The sequence below is a fragment of the Poecile atricapillus genome, chromosome W (assembly GCF_030490865.1).
Source record: "Poecile atricapillus isolate bPoeAtr1 chromosome W, bPoeAtr1.hap1, whole genome shotgun sequence".
Lineage (NCBI taxonomy): Eukaryota > Metazoa > Chordata > Aves > Passeriformes > Paridae > Poecile > Poecile atricapillus.
Genome location: NC_081288.1, coordinates 6539441 through 6560710, shown reverse-complemented (window position 1 = coordinate 6560710; position 21270 = coordinate 6539441). Strand labels below are relative to the sequence as shown.

The 21270-nt window shown below is 36.5% G+C and overlaps 1 protein-coding gene across 1 annotated transcript in view; it reads left to right on the top strand.

Moving 5' to 3' along the window:
* LOC131591747 (regulator of nonsense transcripts 2) overlaps positions 1-21270 on the top strand; it is a 52627-nt gene that overhangs the window by 5689 nt on the left and 25668 nt on the right. The window contains exons 3-11 of the mRNA XM_058862768.1: positions 1429-2208; positions 6040-6200; positions 7231-7428; positions 8624-8773; positions 9170-9273; positions 9595-9680; positions 15982-16090; positions 17265-17378; positions 18609-18725. Coding sequence (XP_058718751.1) covers positions 1429-2208; positions 6040-6200; positions 7231-7428; positions 8624-8773; positions 9170-9273; positions 9595-9680; positions 15982-16090; positions 17265-17378; positions 18609-18725 — 1819 coding nt within the window. The remainder of the gene's footprint in view (positions 1-1428; positions 2209-6039; positions 6201-7230; positions 7429-8623; positions 8774-9169; positions 9274-9594; positions 9681-15981; positions 16091-17264; positions 17379-18608; positions 18726-21270) is intronic.

Here is a 21270-nt window from a genome sequence, read left to right as displayed (position 1 = left end):
GATTGTGCTTTATGACTTCTAAGAGGTTTTGAGTTTTCACTTGTAACTTCTGTTACTTCGGTCTCTGTTATGGGGATTTGATAGTGTTCTGCATGCAATAACCATGGAGAGCACAGTTATGCTTGAGTAAATGTTGTGATTTAACCCCAGCTGACATCAGCCCTACACAGCCACTCCCTCCCCTCAACAGGATGGGGAAGAGAATCAGAAGAGTAAAAGTGAGAAATCTCATGGGTTGACATTGAGATACCTCAAGGGTAAAGCAGAAATTGTGCAGGCCAGCAAACCAAAACAAGGAATTCATTCCCTGCTTCCCCACTAATCCACAGGACAGCAGGGCTCCATCAAATATAACAGTGACTTGGGAAGACAAATGCCATCACTCCTATCATCCCTCCCCGTCCTTGTTCCCCCAGATTTACATGTTGACCATGATGTCATATGGACTGGGATATCCCTTGTGTCAGTTGGGGTCAGCTGTCCTGGCTGTGTTCCCACACAGCTCCTTGTGCAGCCCCAGACTCCTCCTTGGTGGGGTGGGGTGAGGAGCAGAAAAGGCCTTGACTATGTGTAAGCCCATCCCAGCAATGGTAAAAATACCCCTGTGTTATCAGCACTGATTCCAGCACAAATCCAAAACACATACCCATACAGGATACTCTGAAGAAAATTAACTCTGTCCCAGCCAAAGCCAGAACAACAGAGAAGCAGAGATGCATTTAAAATCAAGTGCTATTGTTCAAAAATTAGGAATAGAGACTCTTAACAGGTCTGCAGACCATACATAACAGAGGCAAATCTGATGTGAAAAATATAATTTCTTTTAATCAATCACAGACAACTGATACCTGGATGGCACTTTTCTTAGTGGTAGTAGAATGTTGAAGGTGGCATCTTGAGACCAGTAAAGCTGAGGTTCTGGCCATTCTGAGGTCTAAAATACTGAACTTTTAAGACTGAGGCAGTGTCATTGCCAAGTTCTTGCTGGGGCAGATATAGTTCACCTTTTCCAAATTTTCTGTGTAGTTTCAGTAGTCTGGCAATAAAAGATTTTCCTTGAATGTGTAATACAGTAACCTGTTGAAAGGCTGTTTCCTCTTCTGTCAGAACTTCATCTTCATCTGTAGTAAATGGAGTTTCATGTTTATATTTTCAAAGTCTGTTGGGATTAATGTGTTCTGTATAGAAATATTTGAGAAATTTTGTTTTGTAAGAAGTAGTACTTGCCCTTTGCAATGCAAAAATTAAACAGAGTTTCTGAAGCAGAGGCTTTAGCTTTCTAGGATTAGCTTAGTAGATATTTAAGAAGACAGTAAGGTGAAATTGTGTTAGAACTCCTGGTTTTCCAACTGTGACCTTTTTTCCTTTGAACTGATACCCTGAGATTAAGGTTCCATAAAAAAAATGACTGATTTTTATGTTGCATAGGGAGAAAGAGGAAGCACATCAGCTCCATCAGGAGGCTTGGGAGCGCCATCAGGCAAGAAAAGAGCTCCGCAGCAAAAATCAGAACGCACCGGAGAGTCGTCCGGAGGAAAACTTCTTCAGCAGACTGGACTCCAGTCTGAAGAAGAACACAGCTTTTGTTAAGAAGCTAAAAACCATTACGGAGCAACAAAGGGACTCCTTGTCCCATGACTTTAATAGCTTGAATTTAAGCAAATACATTGCAGAAGCAGTAGCTTCTATTGTGGAGGCCAAACTGAAAATATCCGACGTGAACTGCGCTGTGCACTTGTGTTCCCTCTTTCACCAGCGATATGCTGATTTTGCTCCTTCGTTACTTCAGGCTTGGAAAAAACATTTTGAAGCAAGGAAAGAAGAGAAGACTCCCAACATCACCAAGTTAAGAACTGATTTGCGTTTCATTGCAGAATTGACAATAGTTGGGATTTTCACTGACAAGGAAGGTTTGTCTTTAATCTATGAGCAGCTTAAAAATATTATTAACGCTGATCGAGAATCCCACACTCATGTTTCTGTGGTTATCAGCTTTTGTCGGCACTGTGGAGATGACATTGCTGGTTTGGTACCAAGGAAAGTAAAAACTGTTGCAGAGAAGTTTAACTTGAGCTTTCCTCCTAGTGAGATAATTAGCCCAGAGAAACAACAGCCCTTCCAGAATTTATTGAAGGAATACTTTACATCTTTGACCAAACACCTGAAAAGGGACCACAGGGAGCTACAAAATATTGAAAGACAAAACAGGTGACAATTGAATGTTGCTTTTTGCTTATGAGTAAAAATTAGTTTATTTATGAAATGCCTAGATTTGTTACAGTATTTATGAACAAAATCTGTTAGCAGTGTATAGAAGATAAGTGTGTTCTGCAATGTTTCTGAAAAAAAAAAGTTCTAAATTTGTTCTGAGTACTTGAAAAGCAGAGACAAAACAGACTCTGAATATCTTTTAAAGGAAAGGGAGGTTGACCTTTAGCTGTAATTCTCTTTACACTGTTTGGTGTGTTTCCTTATCAGCATGCGAGCAATGCTGCTTTCCCAGCTGGTACTGTCCTTTTCCAGTTGGCACAATCTCATTTCTCCCTTTCCACCCACATGTATCTAACGAAGCATATGCCACAATTGCTTTGGCTTGTTTACTTTTTTTAGTGTACCAGGATGAAGGAAAAAAATAGGTTAAATTAAGAAGGTATCTATTACACTCCAAGGTGGACAAATAGGTATTAAATAAATGTATTAAAATGTTGGAGGACATAGAAAATTTGATAAAAGTGCTTCGAAGTATTTATATGTAGTACTAATATTGCAGGGTATGTTTATGCAGACCTTGATATTTGAATCATTTTCTTTCTGCCATGTTCACATTGTTTAATAATTGTTTGCTTTAGAGCATCCTGAATTCTCATTATTGGAGCCAGCCTAAACCCAACTGCTAGTCTTAAAACAGTCATTCCTAATTTCTTCTCGAAGCATTCCAGGCAGATAGAAATGAACACGTTACTGTGTCCTATACTGTGTATAGACATATATTTCAGCTAAAAGTCTGGACATCCATCCAGAGCCAAATGTACGCTTGGAATGCATTAAACTTTTATGTTTCCAAAGCAAGAATCCATTGTGCTGGTGGCTTTTGTGCTGCAGTCCTATCTGGTCTCAGCCAAGTGTTGAATTTCACAGGATCATAAACTGATTTTTGAGGTACTGTTATTTCTACTACCGTATTAGTTCAAAGTGCATTATTGACTTAGGTGTATTTTTTCCAAAGTGAATGAATATGAACCTTTATGCTTTCACCATTATTATTGGTTCTGGGCACATTGGTTCTGGCTGGCGTTTCAATGAGTGGGTGTTATAAAGTCTGTATACAAAGTCTGTAAAGAAAATAGAGTGAAAAAAGTTTCTGAGAGGTATAAAATATGTTAAGAAACCAAGAAGCAGAAAGAATGTAAATTACCTGGGAGAGAGAAAAATATACTTTAGTATTTACTTGTACAACTGGATAAAAGTGACTGAACAGAGCCTGAGCAGCCTGGTCTGACCTCATCACCGAGCCTGCTTTGAGTAAATCAGACAAGGGCAGATGAGGGACCTCTTTGAGCACCTTGTCTGAATTATCCCTGTGAACTTGGTTGCAAAGCTTTATTTTTGGGAAGAAATGTGGAGAGCTATCATTTATCAATGGGTTAAGAGAACTCTGTTATTTCTCTCTCTCTGAACTTCAAGGTGTTTATTCCTCAATTTTTTCTAAGGAGTTAAAATAAGTTTTGTTAAATAAGATATCAAAAAAACTTTCCTGCCAGATTTTATTTGTTTACAACACCTGTAACAGATTTGTGACATTTCCTTGCTATGGAAGTGCAAGGCATGAGGAGAGCAAGACAGACATTTGCAAAGTAAGAAGTCAGTGAGTATTATGGAAATCTTCCTAAACTGTGGATTTTGGAAAAGTGATTGTGCAGTTGATTCCTTACTTGATTTTGAATATTTTTTTGTGGGTGGTAGTTTTTTTGAGGTGTTTTTGTTTGATTGGGTTGGTTTCGTTTTTTTTTAGAAAAAAACCCAGTAACCTATTGGCTAAAGCAGTTCTCTGTGTATTAAAAACGGATCCATTTTGCTCTAGTTTTTATTCACAGTGTTATTCCACAATCAATGAAGTGAATAGGGAGTGAACTGTTCCCTTTTGTGCATGAAATGCATCACACGTTTAGGTTATGATGTTTTGTCAGGTAAATAACCCATAAATGTATCTCTGTCAGGAGAATGACTGTGAAATAATTTAAGCTGTACAATTTGGTTGAATTAATTTTAAATTACTGTGCCAAATTAACAGTACTTTAGTGCTGTGTTACCTGTAGAATCATTTACATAAAATTAAAGCAGACTCAAGTGTTGCTGGTTAAGTGGGTAGTTAGGAAAAGTACCTTGAGTTACACTTTGACTTTAATATAGACATAACAGAGAACCTGGTGATCATTTGGTTACACAGCTGAAGGCACAACAAAACTTGTCAGGCTGTGTCATTGGAAGGAAACACCTTGATTACCAAATTCTGGAGAGAGTTTTCAGAAATAAGTGTAAGCTATGGAAGAAACTTCTTTTGTCTAAATTAAGGATATTTTTAAGATGTGTTGAACTTGCCCTGTGCTTTGAAGAGACATATAGTAAGACAAGTACCGTGTGCTGTACTTGTAATTGTACTCAGAGGTGAACCATGCTTTTTGAAGTTTGCTTCATTTGCTTTAGCTTCTTTGAATTTTTTAACACTTGGCTTCTTGGAACTGAAATTGAGAACTGAAAGTCTTGTACTGTTTTTACAACAGTTTGCTTTTTTTGTTTTTTAAGAATAGCACAGTTTCAAAGCTGCTGGTTTAAAATATGTATGCAATGGATAGCAGTCTTCATGGAAAAGCTATGAATTGACACGTAAAGTGTTTCCTGAATCCAAACTGAACTATGTCACTTCACAAATAGTCAGTGGTTATTTAATTTGTTAATTTTTCTTTGCTCTACTTTGCAAGAGCAGGCAATACATGTTAAATAAGTGGTTTTTGTCAGAGAAATAGTACTTTTGCCAGCATTAATGCTTCTTGCTCTCTAGCCAGGCACCTGTGTCCACTTCTGGTTCTGAGCAAAGTAGGGAATTTGGCTGCTCACCCTGTGAATGTGTACAAAGAAGACTTGTTTTACAATTAACCTGGAACAAGAAGACTGATATTCCCTCAACTTACATTGCCTTTAATATTTCAGAATACTTATGCCACAAAATGCTTGTGTCTTTTGGCAAGACTGTGAGTGTTTGCCTATTGCCTATAATAAAAGCCTAATGGTAATAGAATCCTACAGATGATAATTTAATGGTACAACCTGCTTTGGGAATTGTGGCATTTGCACCTTTTTTCAGACTTCTGATGCTTTCATCTCAATGCAGGGTGCATGGTCAGTGGTTCCAGCACTTACAAGCAGTGATTAGCTGACAACAGATTTCAATTTTAAAAATGATTATTTGAAACAAGTATGAATAGTTTTGTAAAAGAAAATAAAGAGCAGCTGAAGAAACAAATGTAACTGCTCATAATTTGGACTGATAGCCTTGAAATAACTTGGTCTGTTGGAAAGTTGGTGGGCTGCTTGCAAATTTTTTGACCCTCCTGGTGATAATAGCTCATGTAATCATTTAAACAATATGGAAGTGGATTGTTACAGGTGGAAAGCAACTTTTATCTAGCTTGTTCATAAAGTCGAATATTTTATTTTACTATGTAAGTATTTTTTAGGACTATTGCAGCCTAATCATGGCAAAGAGTAAATGGGCCTTTCTCTTTGGAGATGGAAGCTGGAGCTTCTGTGACTGTGACAGTGATCCCACTGTCCTCAGTGGGATTGAAGTTGGAAATTCAGAGCAGTTTGGAAAAATAATTGTGTCACTTAGATGTTTGCTATTTCAGTCTAAATGAGAATTGTTACAGTTCTCTCAGAGAGGGCAGGTTAGCTTTGCCCAGAGAAATTCCTAATGGTTTGGCATAGCTCAAATATATTTTAAAGAAAAAGGTGGTCTTACTGTAAGTTTGGTTTTTGTAGACGCATTCTCCACTCCAAAGGAGAGCTGAGTGAAGATCGACACAAGCAATATGAGGAATTTGCAATGTCATATCAGAAGCTGTTGGCAAATTCTCAGTCTCTGGCTGATCTTTTGGATGAGAACATGCCTGACCTTCCCCAAGAGAAACCAACCCCTGAGGGTAAGCCAGATTCTAAAGCAGGTCAACAGAACCCTGGGCTTGGCTTGAATGTGGTGGAAAAACTAACCAAACCCTGTTACCAGTGTATTCTTTCTGCTGGTTTCATTTCATTTAGGCTTTCCCCTGAAGGATATCAGCTAATCAATAATACTTTTATGTTTCTTATTAAAGTAATCATGCCTAATATTATGCCTAATATGTAACCATTATATATATATATAACCATATTATATATTCTGTGTAGTTTTGGAAACCTAAGTAATATCTCTTTAGGTTTTTTTCTGGAGATAGAGTAATAAATGGAAAATTAAAAAAAAAAAACAACCTGATCCTTTTCTTTAATATTATGCCGTTTTTAGTGTTTAAAAACTGTCAGAATTTTAAAAGCTGATACTGTTAAAAAATATATTTGAAATCTATTTTCAGTCATGATGTCATGAGCAGGAATATACTGTTAAGCCAGGTAAGCCACTAGGTGTGGCTGTCTTGCCTCCTTAGCAAAGTGCAGCTTTCAATGCCTTTAAATCTAAACTTTAAGATTAGTTGAGATGTTGAAATCATGAGTATTTTTTGCCTTAATTTATCTTGAACTTAAAAAGGTGGTGTTTCTTGAATGCCTCTAAATATTAAGTTGTTCTTTTTAAACTTTATTCCTAAAACCGAGTGGGGTACAGTTCATCATACTCAAAGTGATTACTTTTAATGCTAATGTTTTTAAAATCTGTTGCAACTTTATAATATCACATATTGTGCTGCTTCTTTTTTCTTGATTTTACTTCCTCTGGTTCTGTCTGTATTTTCAATCAAAATGAAATTTACGATTTTAGGATAATTTCTTGATGTGTCTAATACTAATATTGAATTGTTAAAAACACTTTTAAAGTATGCGTTGAAATATTTAGGTGAAAACTGAGTTAGTAATAAATAGTTCAATGCTTTCCTAAAAGGACTCTTAATCTCTAAGGTGCCTCCCCATAGAAGATTATAAATTTGTGCAAATAACTTTCTTACAATTTCACTGTTTTGGCAGAACATGGACCTGGTATTGATATTTTCACACCAGGAAAGCCTGGAGAATATGACCTGGAGGGGGGTATCTGGGAAGATGAAGATGCTAGAAACTTCTATGAGAATCTCATTGACTTGAAGGCTTTTGTGCCAGCAATTTTGTTTAAAGATAATGAAAAATATTCCCAGAACAAGGATTCCAGCAAAGATGAATCAAGAGGTAGGATGCTTAGATGACTGTTTTCTTCAACATATCTTGTCCAACAGATAAACAAACTTGATGGAAGTAATGAGTCTGTGATGAAATAATTTGTTGCAATCAGGACAGTACACCAGTTTGGATAAATTTTTAGGGATTAAACTAGGGGTAGGGATTATATCTGGTTATTAAGGAAGAAAAAAATTAAATGCATTTTAATATTGTTAGAATTGTAAATTTCAAGTAATTGGAGGCTAACCAGTGTGAATAAATACCAACTTTCCTCTGAGAAATGGGAAGAGTTTTCCCTTTTTTGCAGATGTTGGTGTTAGGGGGTTTTTTCAATGTTATTTTCTTATAAAATTATTAATGGTAGGTGACTTTGTCAGCACAGAATTTCACTAGATTAAAAGGCCTGGGTGGTTCCTCACTTCTGACACAGCTCTCAGTTCACAACCAGGCATGTGCAGACTTCAGGTACAGTGGGATAAAAAGTCACCATCCCTGCCTCAAAGTGTAACACAAGATGCATGTTTGGAGAATTCGGACATTTCCTTGTAAGGATTTTTGGATATTGGAGCAGCTTGCCCAGAGAGACTGGAATCTCTGTCTTACTATTTTAAAATAACTGGAAAAATACCTGAGAAATCTGGTGTAAATGGTGTTCATCCATTTTGACCAAAAGTTTGAACTGGAGATAGCACCAAAGTCCATTCCAGACTAATTTTGTCTGTGATTCTAAACATGTTACTTGTTTGTGAGTCTATATTTCCATATGATGTGTGCTGTCTAGAAGTTGTCACACTCAGTTTTGAAAAATTTTAGAATTTTAATAAGGTTATCTGCCTTGAAATTTATTTTATTAAAATTAAGCATAGACTGCAAATGCAATTGGAAGGAGGTCTGAAAAAACAGTAGAATTCTGTAGCTAGTAATCTCTTGGAAAAATGCTCAGTGTTGAACCAGTGCTGTGGTCCAAGAAAAATATTAGCTATTCTTTTCTGAATCCTTATCAGATTGAGATATGTTCAAGGAAACTAATAATCTTCATTTCTGTATTTTCCTTTTTTTTCTACATCTGTGTAAAAGGTTTTCCATTAAGACATTAAAGAGATGTAGGTTTAGCAGCATTAGTCTTCCTGTATTCCAATAATGACTGTGTATGTTTAACAATTTCTTAGTATTTATTTGATATTTCTACTTAACTTGTAAATAGATTCAAAAGATGCCAAAGATAATAAGGAAGCAGCTGGGAATGAGGATCTGGAATTGGAGCTGGAGAACCTGGATATTAATGATGATGCGCTGGAGTTGGACTGTGGAGATGAGGCAGAAGATCTTACAAAGAAGCTCCTTGATGAGCAAGGTAAAAAGAATTGATTTAAGAATTCTTTTTCTTCCTGATTTGTTTTTTTTAACTCGATTGTTTTAGTTTGTGGATTTGTAGAGTTCATTCAGGGGAATTTATTTATTTGCTTTATTTATGAAACCAGTAGCTAGAAACTGCTAGGACTGATAAATGTTTTTGTAATAAGTCATTCAGATAGAAGTGAAAATTATTTTACAGATGTTTATGCAGTGAAGATTACCAATTCTTTCACACAGCTTTTGAAAGTAAGCAAATATAAAGGCAGTTGCCTGAAAAGTGACTACAAAGAGGAATACTTAACTAAACATTGCAAATGCACTGTTTGGGGAATGTGTTCATAAATGATTATATTTCATAGCTTAAAGATGTCTGCTGTTTATTTCCCTCTGTTAGAACAAGAGGATGAAGAAGCCAGTACTGGATCTCATTTAAAACTCATAGTAGATGCTTTTCTTCAGCAGCTTCCAAATTGTGTCAACAGAGACCTCATAGACAAGGTATGGTCATAGGTTCAGGTTTTTGCACTCTTAAAAGCCATAATGCTAGATCAAATAGATAGGAAATAAAGATTTCAAGCTTTGGAGTCTGACCATAGCTGAATTAATTTTGTAATCGGTCAGTATTCCTCACAGTGGACGTGTTTTCTAACTATGCCGGTTCTAGCCAAAACTGAAGATTTTTCTTTATGCTTATTTTTAAAGCAGTTGCATGTAATAGGAATAGCTCTGTAAAAGCCATGTTGAAACACGAGTTTCTGTTGCTTTCTTGAAAACCCACTGCATTAAAGCGGAGTATTGCATTAACTTTCCTCTTTATAGGCAGCAATGGATTTTTGCATGAATATGAATACAAAAGCCAACAGAAGAAAACTGGTACGAGCACTTTTCATAGTTCCTAGACAAAGGTAAGAATGGAAGGGGACCAAGCTGGATCCACCCATTTATTATTTAATTTAGCATGTGCATGTTTTTTTAAAACCAGTGTATATTCCCTTTGTTTATTCCTGACGTGCACTTTTGGAGTGCACAAAGGAATATTTAGAATCAATGATCCCCACACCATGATATTTTGTCAAAAATTAAGGATTTTAGTAAGGATTTTTTTTTTCCTGATGTTTGGTGTTTACAGCAGTTCTCTTTTCATTACCTTTTTTTTTAAACTATGAAAATAATAGCAAAACCTTCCTGATACCAAAAAGGGAAGATTTATTTCATGCCAGACAACTTTTTTGTGTTAGAGCCTGTGGAAAGTTATAGCATAGTTTGGAAGGAGGATTTCTTGTGATATGTTAATTCTGATGCAGTACATGGCCATTATAACAGCCTTGTGCCTTCTGCAACAGCCAGTTCTAGGCCAGCCACTTTGAGCCTGGCTCCTTTTGTCTGTGTACATCTGCCTGTGTAGAGCTCTTGCTTTCTGCTTGTCTCTGTGTAAGCAGATTTCCTGCACTTACAGGAAGAGCCCTGCTTCCAAAAATGGTTTTAAATATTCAAATAAAAACATTGAATTGATTGGAGGAATCATTTATTTTGCTGATCTCTGGTAAACTTGAGCCTTAATTTCACTGAGGTGAAATTATGAAGAAGTTGCTTTACTTGCTTCACCTTGCCCTGTTTCTCACGATAAGCTGTTTTGATGCTGCATGTAATTTAAAGTGAACATGCTCATCTTGGAATTCTTGTTAAGAGTTTACACTGCTTTGATTCCATTACCTTTCAACACTGTGGGGGAAAAACATAGCTTGAGTTTCTGTTTTGTCTCAACACATGTGTAGACTGGCTTTGAATTAACAGACTTTGGTGCTTTGTTTTCCTAAAGTTTAATCACTGCTTGTGCTGTGTTTTCAACCTTAATTTAAAGGTTAATTTAGCCTATTTCTACATCCCATTCATAATAAGCATCTGCTGTGCTAATAACTCTGTTCCCTTGCTGTGTGAAAACCAATGGTTTGTTTGCTGACTGAGGAATTAACCTGACTCCATGGTGAAACAGTGCACATAATCTTTCATTCTCTTGTGTATTCTTGCCTCTAAAACTCACGGGTTTGGCCTCAGTGTTTGGAGACTTTGACAGAGGCCTGATTGTGCCTAACGTGAATTAATGACAGAGGAGGCTGACAACTGATGATCTGTGTTAGATGGAAAAAGGTGCTCTTCAGCCCAAATGACAGTTGTAGATGAACGTTTCTGTTCATCAGTCTGCTGGTAATCATGAAATGCATCAAAGCACAATGTGAGAAGAATTGCATAGTTTAGAGCATCTGCAGCAATGTTAATCAGCAGGAGCACCTAGACTTAACTTCTTCAGCTCTGCCATAATAGAGAACTTTCCATACAGTAATGTTTGTACCACTGCCCTGTATTGTTTCCTGGTGCTGTAGGTTGCAGATTGCTGGTATTGATTATTAACTTTTGGAACCTCTTGGAAAATCCTATATTGTCTTTGCATAATCTGCTAAATTGTGCTAGGTGACAATGATCTGGAGGAACTTGTAGATGTGCACAGCAAAAGGAGGTACTTTCATACAGGAACAGCATGATAAGGCTTGTAAATTCAGCAGTGTGATTTCATAGATGGCATGAAAGCAGAAGTTAAATTCCTGATATATTGCACTGTTAAAAAATGTCTCTGATCAGACTGTACTATGAACAGAGTTAAGAAACTCCTAGAAGCACACATAGTTTCCTCACTGCAATCTGTTGTCTTCCCAGTGGTAATTCCATTGCCCTACAGATTTGTATTAAAAGTAATAATAATTTAGAAAATATTAACTTTTCTGATAGAACTCACCAGAGCAGGATAGATGGTGGGGTTGCCTCAAGGAGCTGTTACGTTTGTGATGGTTCTGGTCTCCAGTAGTTGGAACTGACATTGAAATGAATGGCTCAGCTGATCCTCTCACTGCTGGTCTTTAGTTATAAATATTAATTTTTCCTAATACTAAGAAGCATTAAAATTTGATATATAATTCTTTTTTAATTCCTTTTCATGCTATCTGCTGTGGGACCTACTTGACTAATGGATACTTGAGTTACCTTGATTCTTTTAAGATCATAAGTTCAGTTGTATTTATGTGTCTGCTTTGGTGACCCCGTCTCTGGGCCACTCAGCTGGAGAAACAGGATGTTGACAGACCTGCATGTTCTGAACACAACCATTTGGAATGTAAATACCAGCTGAACTGCTCATAGATGCAGACAATTTGAAAGGATAACCTATCCCAATATTAAACTGTATTGCTGCAAGTGGTAAAAGAGCAGTTCTGCTGTGTGTCTTCAAATCAACATTCATAATCCTTTCTGATACAGAAAATTCTATATATTCTGTAACACACTGCTTGGAGGCTTTGTATACTGTGCAGTAACGATGATTTTGCTCTGTGTATCACTTCACTGAGCTGTAATGATACGGTTTTACCTTCCATTATTGTCACATACTTGTTTTTACTAATCCAGGAATTTTTGCAATATCTCTCTGGGATACTGTGGGAGAAGAGTGTTTGTTGTGCTGATGTTTTTGAGGAGGGTGTTTTGTGAAAGCTTCAGAGGAGCAGTGTCCTTGAGGATGCAGATAAAGCAGTATGTTTTCCAAAAGCATTTAGTTTCCAGGCATATCAGTTAATGCTGTTTAAGTTTAGCTGCTTTATTTGCAGCCATAATGAGGTATTTCAATGATAGAATAAGTTTACTTTCTTTTCCTGAGTTCACTTTTGGGAAATGTGCAGGCACAACAGTTGCATCAAGAAAGTGTAAAACTGTTTTTTTTTTTTGTTTGAGGTGTAAAACACACACTGTGAAATCAAAGTCATTATGTAGTGTTGCCAGGGAGCTTTCTTGCTACCACTAGGGTTGGATAGATTTGGACAAATCAAGATTCTTCAGGACAGAAAACTTAATTTGACAGAAAAGGCCATTTCTTCCTCAACTCACTGTAAATCAGTGTTAGAATACATCTTTGCCCTGCTCTGTTGAATACTGATGAATGGATCACATTTACATTTTCAGCTGTGATTTGAACCTCCAACCCGACAGAACAGAAGGCCTTTTAAAAGGATTTTTCAATGCCAGTGTACGAGTGGCTTTCACATTTGCATTGGAGGATTGATTTAAAACTAAATATTAGCCTTTTAATCCAAGGCTGCAGACAGTGATTTAACCCATACTGCTCACAGCTTTAAGGACTTTTCTGTGGTTCTTTGCTGTCTAACTGAACTATCTTCCTATACACAGAATTATTTAGGTTTACCAGAATACTACAATTCTATAAATTATTTTCTTTTACTTTAATATGAGAAGTGTGAAAACTTTTCCTAGGCTTTAAATTCTAAACAATTCTAGAAAAATGTTAAGCAGGATATAGGGACTGTTGTGGTTTATGATATTTTTTGATGTTCCCATCTATGGTGATTTGTGAAGTTGCAAGTTTACCTGCAGTAAGTGATCAGTTGTTCATGTGGAGGTTTTTAGTGTTATTTTTTGTTGCTCTTAATTCAGAAGTTTGCTGCTTCTCAAGTGTTAAATAGTTGTGCACATTTTAACTCAAAAGCTGCAAGCCTCCAGTGTATTTACTGTGAGCTTTTTATCCTGAGACTTCTCTGTACCAAGGTCGTTTTTGTTCAGTGGAACTTGACTTATCAATGTTTCAATGGCCTGTTTCAGTTGAGGGTAAAATTGAGGGATGTGCTTGAGATCAAGGAGTTTTATGTCCTGATGAAGAAATAAAAGCCAAAAGTGCTTCCCTGGTAACATTCCAATTCCACATCATCCTTCTCTTCCCACTGAGCAGTGTGGGTGGCACTTAGTACCTGTTCAGGCCCTGTGAATGCACTGCTTTTATCCATTATGATTGTGCTTGTGAGGCGGGAGTTCTGGCTCCATTGTTTCAGTCTTTAAGCAGTCTTGTAGAATCACAGAAATTAGGAAATGTACAAAATGCCCCCTTCACTCTTCCTGGGCATAAAATTTTGGATGCATCCATTTTGGAGAGATTGCGATTAGGACTTTAAAAATTTTTTCTGTAAGTTGGTTTATGATTGGTTTTGCTTGTTTGGGCTTTTTAAAATAAACTGACATTTGAGATGGTAGAAAAAAAGATATGTTCTTAGATATTACACTAACATGGTGCTCGTGGGCCTGAGATCCAGAGCTGAGTAGGTATCAGCCCATGGTATGTGATCTAAATGACAATGGTCAGAGGAGGTGCTTTTTACTGTGGTGGTGAATATTCAAGGTGCTTAACATGGGCTTCAGAGAGTTGACTGACTCATCCCTGATGCCAGATCTTGCTTCATAATCAGAAGAGCGGGAAGAGATAACAATACTGTGGGGTTTGTGGGAATTTAGTTAAGTTCTTTCCCCCCTTCTCCAGAGAAAGAAATGCTTTTGGAAGGAACAAAGCACTGCATATACCAGTAGATGGTGCCACTGATACTGGAGTGTTTCCACTGCTGAACCTGAACTTCTGTCTCCCCTGAGAGGGAAATAACTCAATCTCTGATTGCCAATTTCAGTATAATTAACCCAAGGCTTTTCCTTACTATATTTCACCTATTTAGAAATACCCAGTCCTAGTATGCTTCCCCATGAAGAAACCTTTTGTGTCCTGCAAGGGAATAACAACAATGTGCTCTAAGACTAATTTTCCCCCAGGTATACTCAGTTTACAGAGATGAAATTATTAGCTCTCAGCAGGCTGATGTTTGTTGAGACCAGAATAAAACCTATTTATCTTAAAAATTAATTAATTAAATTTATCTTAAAATAGTTGCCATACAGAAATCCCCTCAGTTAAACACACCTTAGTTCCGCTACAGTCCTCTCTTAGTTTAGCTTTTGTGGGTGTGTGTGAAGTAGTGAGACTTTCACTGCTCTCAAAGTTAATGGCTAAATGCTTAATAACATGGTAGTAATTTGCTGTGGGTAGTCAGCCTTGACTGTGTGTTCCAACAAGTTCAAAAAATGTAAATACTGCTTCAGTTATTGATTAACAAAAGAGATAAAAACTGTTCAATAGGTAACTGAGATACCCACAATGTTTCACCAGGAATCTTTTGTGTTGTCTGGAGGCTGGCTGGTTATGCTTTTTTGGGGGGAGTATATTCTGCTGCTTCTAACCCACAATTTAAATACATAATTGTCTCTTTTTCTGTAAGTGGGTATTAAATGTCTTAGAAATGGGCTCCAGTGACGTAGAGGCAGAAAGGAGAAAGGAGGCAGTTGTGATGGCTTTGTTTTGAGGTTTTTGTCTTGATGCTTTGTCCCGGGACAAGCTCTGTGTATCAACTGTGCCTTTGGATTATTTTTGTCAGCGTATTTTTTCTTTTTCTTTTCCTTACCTGAGCAGTAGGGAAAACCTTAATCCTTCATAAAGTGTAAACTCAAGATGCATTTTTCCCTTACAGGCAATTTCTCATTAGAAGCATGCAAGTTTAGGATGTTCCTCTCCCCTTACTTTGGCTTGTTCTAGAGTTCATCTGTTTACTGCATTAACTTAAGATTCTGAAAATAAAACTAAAATACTTCCTTCAGCTTGTTACATGATATTATGAGGCCCCAGAGCACAGTTGGTTTCTCTGCATTTAAAATTGATATATACACAGCTGGCTAGCATAAATGTGCAAAGGAAATGGGTGTGAAGGAATGTAATTAAGGCAAGAGAGAAGGAAATAATGAAATTCTATAGAAAACTTGAAAATATTACCATTTGTGGGAATACTAGCAGAATTTTTGGGAAAAGGGTGGCCACATCAGATCTGCTCAGCTTTGTTTTCTGTAATAACTGCTACATTCATTTAGAAGTTTGCCACCTTAAAAGTAAAGTTATCTACCTTCCTAGTTATGTCTGCTGCTTTTCAGAAAAAATATTAATACTGTGCCATAGCCCATGGGCTTGTCTGGAAGAACTTTTTTTTTGCATGTTGAGATGGATCTGAATTTTCTTTCTCTTTGGTAATTTATTGAAGGTCAAATTCTGTAGTTGATGGTATTCAGCATTTTATGTATGGTAGGAGTCAAAAAGGAAGTTAACTATGAAGTATTCCAGCAGGTTATGGTGGTTTACTTTCTTGTAGTGGGCCAGAAAAATTGCATGTGTGTAGTTCTGTCAGTGCATTGATTCTATTCACAAGTAAAATGGTACCCATATTTATAGACATAAATACATTTTTGTCTATGAATTGTCTGTTTTATCCTCTCTTTTGTTTGCAGATTGGATTTGCTACCATTTTATGCAAGACTGGTTGCCACATTGCATCCCTGTATGTCTGATGTAGCAGAGGATCTCTGTTCCATGCTGAAAGGGGATTTCAGGTTCCATGTATGTTTTGGTGATTTAGTTTTTTACTAAAACCAGGTTAACCAATCTCATAGGTCATCCTTAGGAGGAAGACCCATTTTGTGTTATGTAGATACTACTTCTAAAACTCAGTGAATATTTTTCTGTCAGCTCAGCAGTTCTAGAAAAAAGAAGAGAAATTTTTGTAACTTTGTAAGTCCTTGTAGAGAAGTTTTTGCAGCTTTCCATATATGCTTAAATATTTATATAAATGAACTATACAAGAGTTACTGCAGATGTTACAAAAATTAGAAACTCTGCTTCATCTGTGTTAAGAATTTTCTGTAAATTAATAGCTTGCTTTTAAAATGAGACCTGACCTATTCTAGCATTTCCCACTACAAGGCTACTATTGTAGTGATCACTATTATACAGTATTTAATTCAAATTAGATTTTACAATTTTCATCTATCAAAATTTTCCACATAAATGTACTTTTCTGTGTTGTTTCCTTCACTTCAAGTGTTGTAACAAAATTATTGTGGTGCACAGTGATGATTCCCTCACTATTTTCTGAGTTCTGTGGCACAGGTTTCAAATTTTTTTCTATATATTGACATTAGAAATGTGTATAAATTGCTCAGACTTACTTGAATCTTAACTATGTTAACTTTATCAGAAAAACCTCTTTCTGTTGGGGAAATACAGCTTTCTGTTTTGCGGATTATGTTTAGATGTAGATATATATTTGTGTTTTGTTCCTAAATTTTGCTGAATGTCAGTAATTCTAAAAGTCTGCAGATTACTAAATCTGACTTGAAAAAGCCATCAATGTTTAATATTTCTTTGAGGACAGTACAAGTGGCCCTATTCACGTAGAGACTTCTTACTGATTCTGAAAATACAGAATCTAAAATATTTTATCACTGCTTCACTGTGGTAAAGGAGGAAGATCTATGGCTGTAGGTATGTTAGAGGAGTTAATTGTTTTGGGGGGTGGGGAGATGGGGAGAAGAACAGAAAATCTGAAGAAACAAGGTTGTAAGGAGAGTTTTAGGAAACCCAGTGAGAAGTCAAGGTGGAGCTTGAGGAACCAAGCTGATACCAAACACTGCTGAATTCCCAAGGGAATTTTGTGTGTGTTCAGATAAAAGTAATTTAGAAGAATTTGGTATTTTTGAGGGTCTACAATCAATTTTTTTTTGTTCTTTTTTAGGTAAGAAAAAAGGACCAGATAAACATTGAAACAAAGAATAAAACTGTGAGATTTATTGGTGAGCTTACCAAGTTTAAGATGTTCTCCAAAAATGATACTCTCCACTGTTTAAAGGTTGGTGTTGTGATAGTCCTGTACTCCTGTGTATGCTGAGAATGTGTCCCCATCCTATTCCCCTTCACTTACCTGCTGCTAATGTTACCTGAATTCATTTCATGGAATGTTTTAAACCCTGGTGTCTTTGGCTGCTGTGTATGAGGAGACTTTTATAGCTGCTATAGAGGTTAGAATGTTTTACATCTTCTAATGGGAGGAACATATTAAACTTCTACATTTGGACATAACCAAACTGCTCATCATTTTCTTTTTAAGTATGGCAGACATTGGTACTTATTAATCTGCTGTACATTGCAAAACTTCCATTATGTTGATTTCAATTGATGTTTTTGTGGAGACAATAACAGTAAGGGAGAGGGACTGGAGGCAAAAAGCATTTCAGTGATGCAAGGCAAGGTGTGGCTTTTATGCCATTTTAGCAGGTGCTTTTGTTTGTTGAGGAACAAAACATCTCTGGAAAGCATTGATCTCTAGGCACATCATCCCATTTGCATGCTGATAAACATTCAAACCTTGATGTCAAGTCCCAAATTAAAAATAGGTTTTAAAAAATAAAAGTGCCTTGGATAAAAGATGCTTGAGACTCACAGCTTAACATCACTTCCTGTGTGAATAGTTCCTATTCATTGACTTGTTAGATATCAAACTGCATTCCTAAAGAAATCATAATCACTCATCATTTCACTTCTCTTGTCTGTAAAATGCAATGTTGTATTAATTGTAGTTATTGCTTAACTTATAACAGTGCTGTTTGGTGTGCTGAGGTTACTGTGCCCTTGTGCAGTATTGGGTAGCTTGGGTGGAGTTTTTATGCCCGTCTTTCAAAACATCCTGTTCTTCTGAAGCCTAAATTTGGGGTCTATAGACTATTCTTATAAGAGTTTTAAAATGAGATTAATCTTTTGAATATTCATAGAATGGTTTGGGTTGGATGGGACCTTAAAGATCATCTGGTTCCAACCCCCTGTCTTCCTCCTAGACCTGGTTGCTCAGAACTCCATCCAACCAGGCATTGAACACTTCCAGGGATGGGGCATCCAGATTCTCTGGGCAGCCTGTGCCAGGGCCTTGCCAATCCTCACATCTGATCAGTGAGATCCATTTGCATTTATTCCGTAAAGAATTTAGAACACTAGCATAGTTTTCAGTCCGGTAGATATAACTTAATGTTTTCAGGAGCTGAAAAAGATGTTTAACAAGCTGTACTTTTGTATAAATACATACCAGATGCTTCTGTCAGACTTCTCTCATCATCATATTGAAATGGCTTGTACCTTGCTGGAAACCTGTGGAAGATTCCTCTTCAGATCACCAGAATCTCACTTAAGAACCAGCGTTCTTTTGGTAAGAGAAAACTTGCTTTCTTATGGGGGAGGTGTCATGTCCTGACTTAAGGCAATTCTTTTTGAAACTATTCTTGAGAACTCCAGTTGACCTAAAAACCTCTTCATGACTTGAAAAAACATGTAAAAAAAAGAATCTGATTTCTGAAGTAAAAAAGCTATTGCTTTTGCACTACTAGTATTCAGAGACAGGGCAACCCCAGAGGATGAGGTTGCAAGAATATTGCAGCTGTGCTTGAACATGCCTGAAAGAGTGTTTGGGAAAAAAATAGTAGTAAATTGAACCAGACATGATTTCAATTGGAAGTGAAGACATTTGTGCAAGAGATGGTTTCTGTGCGCTGTATAATGATCTGGAGTTGTAAATGTGAAAAGAAAAGTTTATGAAGACACTAAGAGAAGCTGTTTTAGAAGTAGAGATTGGGAAATAAGATTAGAATTGCAGTCTGTCAGTCTGGAGAAGTACTGGCAAAGACTTAAAAATAAAGAGAGCTGAATAAAAAATAAAAAGAGCTGAATAATATATTTTCTGACTTGGGAGACAATCCAAAAACTCTGTGTCCAAGGCAAGAGCCTGAATCAGACATGGTTGAAGAAGACCTTCAAAGATAGATTCACCTTTTCTTAAACCAGTAGTCTCTCTTCTCGTGCTCTAGTTAATGGAGAAGCAGTTGCATACTTTGGTATACTGTTGTATGATTTCTTTTCCACAAAATGCTGGGTTTTTTTCTGAGCTTCTTTGAATGTCAGAACATCTGTTGAGGTGGTACAGTCATGAGAGGAAAGAGATGGGCAAATTAACTGCAAGTTCCTTGGCTCTTGTTTTTTGTAGCAGCGTACTTTGTATCTTGAAAGGTTTAAATCTCAATTTTCTAAAGTTTGCCAGCTGATGTGTTGTATTGTGCAATATCTTCCTTTCCATAATCAAGTAATTTTCCCTTGAAAACCCTGTTCCATTATGTTTAAAAGACATTTCCTCATTGCTACCACTTTTTGGTAGTCAATAAAAATTTTAGAAGTGAGGAAAAATTAAATACTTACCAGAGCTGGGTTTTGTAACTGACTGCTTTTGGTGTTGTGCACTACAAAAATACTGACTGTAAGCTGGATTGCTGGAGTCTGCTGGATGAATGCTAAACATGGCTTAACTGTGAAGTGCAAGACAAACCACAAACACTGAATCACTGTAGCTTAGAGCCTCACAAGGTTTTGGATAAGTAGTCTTTTCTTATGCATTGAGGAACCAGGAGAAGGTGGAAGATGGCAAATAGGTTTGGAATATATTTATTAAGATGTAAAATAGGATAAATAGATTTGTATTCTGCATTCATCTTAATAGCTGCATCTTCTAACAATCCTATAAAAAGCCTACAGAGATTAATTTTGACTTAAATAGTCTTATACAAATTGGATCATAGTCTTATGGTCCACACAAGTTAGTATGAACTGTGGAAAAAATTTCTCCTCAAGCAAGCTGATAACAATCTTACGGTAAAAATCTAAATGATTGTAAAGCTGATATACTCTTTTGGGTAGAATTAAGGCCTGTTGATCCTCTAAATAATTATTGGTCCTAATCTTTACTGCTAATGATGTATTTTGTAATAAGATTCCAAACAGGCCATGTGTCTCCTATTAAAGACAATGTTGCTTTGTCCTGGTGTAGAAGAAAGTCATAGTTAAGAATGGATTTAAAAAGTAATTAAGGAAAAATTACTTATTGAGAAGTAAAGTGTTCTATAAGAGCATCGCAAATTTAGAGGCACTAAGTTACTTATTCTAGAGAACCATTTAGTGATCATAACCTGATTTTGTGGAACTACTTCATGTTTTGCAAATTATTTAAAGATTCTTCTTTTATTAGGGCAGTGTTTATTTCTAGTAATGGTCCTCTTGGCAAATCTTTCAAATTCAATGTCCTTTATGTAATTTAAAATACTGATGTAAAACTAGATTTGCTTTAGGATTGATCAGTTGATAAATGAATTGCTGGAATTGTATTTTTCAAATTGGAGATTTGAAAGGAAGATCAACATCATCTTGATCTACGTTTCTGTAGCATAGTCAAGTTAAAATGCCAAATTCTTGTATTATACTGTTGTGGCCTTGCTGAAAGAATATTTGAAATTCTGGTGTTAAAAGCTTCCTAATGCATTTTTAATCATTTAATTTAGACAATTGTCTTAAGCTTTAGGGCAGATCACTTGTGTTGATAAATTTATAGAACTTAAGCTACATGGCAGCTTCCTTCTTGATGTGACTGCTTTTTACTGGTGGTGTTGAAACTGCGGCAGATGTTGTTTGTACAGGCAGAGGCTGTGGCAAAGTAAATGCAATTCATGTAGAACTGTGTTAATTCACTATAACAGTAAGTTGCTTCCAGGAAATAAAAAAATTCCATTTTGAACTGTTGGAACAAGTAGCAGGGCAGAGCAGTGAAGGTATTAAAGGGAAGGAGGAGCTGAACAGTTTCAGTGTCTTGCTGTAATCTGTTGTTTAAATGTCAGTCATGCTGAAATGCTTTCTGAAATTGGAATTCTCATGAT